General features: G+C 37.8%; 1 protein-coding gene across 1 annotated transcript; it reads left to right on the top strand.

Moving 5' to 3' along the window:
• Window positions 1–1,018: 1,018 nt before the first annotated feature.
• LOC104090756 (sugar transport protein 12-like) lies at window positions 1,019–2,714 on the top strand. Its single transcript, XM_009595929.3, has one exon. The coding sequence runs from the start codon at window positions 1,057–1,059 to the stop codon at window positions 2,623–2,625; it is 1,569 nt and encodes a 522-aa protein (XP_009594224.2). The 5' UTR covers window positions 1,019–1,056; the 3' UTR covers window positions 2,626–2,714.
• The last annotated feature ends 1,567 nt before the right edge of the window (window positions 2,715–4,281 follow it).

Genomic DNA, 4,281 nt, shown 5'->3' with positions numbered 1-4,281 from the left:
TGAAGGAGCAGAAAGAGAAAATACCTGCATGGTGGAGCATTGACAGCACTGAACGGCGACGAACCCCATCGGCATCCTTCGGGCGCCGGCGATTGGTCCGTCAAAGGTATTGGAGAATAGTGATAAATCGAATTGGCGGGAAAAAAAATGAGACTTCAAAATTTGGGCTTTGGAAAAGGAAAAAAAAAAGAATTAGGACCTCCGCCAAAATATTTGGGTTCACTCCCGTGGTTGAAAGTAAAATTATGTTTTAATAATTAAGTACTAAAGTTCTAAAGAGAGCGGTACTAGATACCGAATGGATAACCAAATCAACATCACCTGCTCAACAATAACAAACAATTACAGCAACAGAAAAGTACGATAACTGAAGCGATCGAAATAACATGTATGATGAGAAATCTAAGAATAAAAAAAAATATAAGAATAATACTAATACTACTGGTAAGGAAAGGAGAAACTCTCAACTACTTATTAATCGTTTACCCTAATTCTCGACTTTCACAGCCTCCTATCAAAAGTTATATGCTCAATAAGTTGAAGATACACCATGTCCTGTCTAATCACCATTATTCCGTTGCCTAGCATAAAGCAATAAAATTATTAAAATGCGATAAAACATTATGAAATGGAATGGATACCTTATGTCTCATAAACAAATTGTCCATATTAGGAGGATAAGCTTTTGGAACAGATTTTTTTCTTTCACAAGATTGATTTAAAACTTACGAAAAAAACCCTTATATTCCTTAACTAAATAATATCATTATAAATAAATTAAAGATCATCCCAATGAAAAATATACCTTTCATAAACTTAATGCTTGAGATATGAAATAAACTACTACTGCTATCTTTTTGAGGAAGTAGGGAAGGGGAAAACATCAATTAAAATCTTAAGATTGTGTTACTTATTAATCCTAATCCGACTAGTTTTCGATCTCGGTTTTTGATACATCTATATATACCCTTCTCTACCCACGCCTAAGGACACCATCTCAAACACGTAATCTTTCTTTCTTTGTTCTGCATAGTATTTTCTTTGATCAATATCTTCATGGCTGGTGGAAACTTTATCCCCGGCGGTGGCGGAGACAATCCAGATGAGTATCCAGGGAAGCTAACATTGTACGTAGCCATGACTTGTATCATGGCAGCCATGGGAGGGTTGATCTTTGGCTACGACATTGGAATTTCAGGTGGAGTTACTTCCATGGATCCTTTTCTCAAACGCTTCTTCATGTCTGTTTACCAAAAAGAGGCTTTGAACACCTCGACCAACCAATACTGTAAGTTCGACAGCCAGTTGTTGACCCTTTTCACGTCTTCTCTCTACGTGGCTGCCCTGTTTGCGTCCATTGTTGCTTCTCATGTTAGTAAAAAACGTGGCAGAAAAGTTACTATGGCCCTTGGAGGTCTCTTTTTCTTGATAGGCGCCGTCCTCAACGCTGCTGCTATCCATATTAGTATGCTCATCTTGGGTCGTATTCTTTTGGGGATTGGTGTCGGATTTGCTAATCAATCTGTCCCTATTTATTTGTCAGAAGTTGCTCCCTACAAATACAGAGGGACTTTCAACGTGTTATTCCAAATGGCCATCACCATTGGGATTCTGATAGCGAATTTGGTCAACTTTGGAACTAGCAAAATGTCTGGCGGTTGGGGTTGGAGGGTTAGCTTAGGAGGTGCAGCCGTGCCAGCACTAGTCATCCTGGTTTCCTCAATGTTTCTCTCTGATAGTCCGAGTTCGTTGATAGACAGGGGAATGAAAGAGGAGGCAGAACAATTGTTGAAAAAGATAAGAGGAGTTGATAATGTGAATGCTGAATTTAATGACCTTGTTATGGCGAGTGAAGCATCCAAGAAAGTAGAAAGGCCATGGAATAATCTTTTATTCGTCCGAAAGTATAGACCACAGTTGGTTTTGTCAATTCTGATACCATCACTCCAGCAGCTTACGGGAATTAACGTGGTCATGTTCTATGCTCCAGTACTTTTCCAAACATTAGGGTTTAAGAGTAACGCTTCGCTTATGTCAGCTGCTATCACTGGCGGTGTCAACGTGGGTGCAACTTTTATTTCAGTCTTTTGTACGGATAAGTTTGGGAGGAGAATACTCTTTTTCTGGGGTGGCATCTTCATGTGTATATTCCAAACAGCAGTGGCAGCTCTTATTGGGGCAAAATTCGGAACAACAGGGAATGCAGCAGATTTGCCACTTTGGTTTGCAGCTTTAGTGGTTGTCTGCATCTGTGTATTCGTTGCTAACTTTGCATATTCATGGGGTCCTTTAGGATGGTTGGTTCCGAGTGAGATTTCTCCATTGGAAGTTCGATCTGCAGCACAATGTGTTACTGTCTCCATGAACATGTTTTTCACTTTCGGAGTTGCACAAATTTTCTTGAAGATGCTATGTGGGATGAAGTTTGGTCTATTTATCTTCTTTGCGGTCTTTGTGTTAATAATGACTGTGTTTGTCTACTTGTACGTGCCCGAAACAAAGAATATACCAATTGAAGAGATGTCTCAAGTTTGGAGAGAGCATTGGTACTGGAACAAGTTCGTGGATGATGCAGAACCAAAGCCACAAGGGAATGGCTTAAAGCCCGCAAAGGAGATAGTCTAAAGTAGGATTGGCACAATGATGAAAATAGTTCATCTGTATAGTTTTAAGTTTTACTGTTTTCTATCTTTACTTTCTTTTAATGTTTTGGAATATTTGATATTTAACAGATGAATTTATGGTACTGAAATACCTAACTTTATTGGGATGGACAAGAAATAAGCGCAATTACAATTTTTAGCTTTCCTAAATGAAGCCGTGACTGCACAGATGCTCAATTTAGTTTCATCGTTTTATTGGAAAAGAATCGATATATTCAAGATTAAATTTATGCCGAGGGAGGAGAATGCTAACTATATCATATTGTCTCTGTCTATCTGCCATTTCTCCTTCTTTTTATCCAATTACAATTGTGTATTTGTGTTAAACATATTATTTAACTTACATCAAACTACCCACATAAAACGATTATGTATATTACTCGTATTTCTCTTTTTGTTTCTAAATTTTGGTTTCACATTTGGGTACTAATTTATGTGTATCTGTAATTTATCAGCAATATGTTATATCCTAATTATCAGTTCCGGCTCTCTAGGGTAATCTTATACATGCCTCAATCGGAAAGTATGTTATTATGTTTTTTTGGATCAAAATACAGGAACGTGACTTAAATCACATGAACTACTTTGTTGTCGGACCAAATAACTTAAAATTAAAGACTACAACATACAACTCGAGGCTGACATTTACGCGGGGACATTTGTTGAGGAAACAAATGATCCTTCATTTCATATGGAGATCTTTAATTTACGTCATTTTGACAAGCTAAAATATCAACATAATGTCGTTGAGGCAGAATTATTCAGCAAATCTGTCACAACCCAAAATCCTAACCGTCGTGATGACGTCTATCTCAATATATACTAGGCAAGCCGACAACATCAATGACCCACGATTTATTTTAAATACGAAAAAAAAAACATAATAATTTAGGTTTAAGGGAAAATCCCACAAATACTAGATATAAAACACACTCCCAAAACCCGGTGTCACTAGTACATGAGCATCTATATATTACAAGTTTGGAAAGCACGGTCTATAATAATCTGAGACCAAATACAATAAACAAAGAGATAGGGAAAGAGAGACAAGGTGTGCGAAACACGGCAACTACCTCCGAATCTCCGAAAAATCAAATGTGCGAAAGAATCAACACCCACTGTATTCGGGATCACCTGGATCTGTACACGAAATGCAAGGTGTTGTATGAGTACAACCAACTCAGTAAGTAACAATAATAAATAAGATCTGAAAGTAGTGATGAGCTTCACAGCTAAGTCCAAATACAGTAATTTTTAACACAAAAGGGTAGGCATGCTTTCAAGTTCAACATTTGACACTACTAGAAATCCGGTAAAAACCGACCAACGTTGGTCGGTAATGGCCAAAAACCGACCAAAACGCAACCATTTACGCGTGGACGGTATTTTTGTGGTCGTAAAGGAATACCGACCAAAGTTGGTCGGAAATTACCGACCAACTTTGGTCGGTCAATTAAATTCAAAAAAAAAATAATATTGCAAAAAAACCGACCAAAGTTGGTCGGTTTTTTCCGACCAAAGTTGGTCGGTATTTTAATTATGTAATAAAAAGATTCACAATCTGGGAATCGAACCGGGGTCTGTACTGTGGCAGGATACTATTCTACCACTAGACCAT

This window comes from Nicotiana tomentosiformis, chromosome 4 (assembly GCF_000390325.3).
Source record: "Nicotiana tomentosiformis chromosome 4, ASM39032v3, whole genome shotgun sequence".
In the NCBI taxonomy this organism is placed as follows: Eukaryota; Viridiplantae; Streptophyta; class Magnoliopsida; order Solanales; family Solanaceae; genus Nicotiana; species Nicotiana tomentosiformis.
Note: the sequence above shows the minus strand (reverse complement) of the source record. Positions and strands in the feature narration are given on the sequence as shown.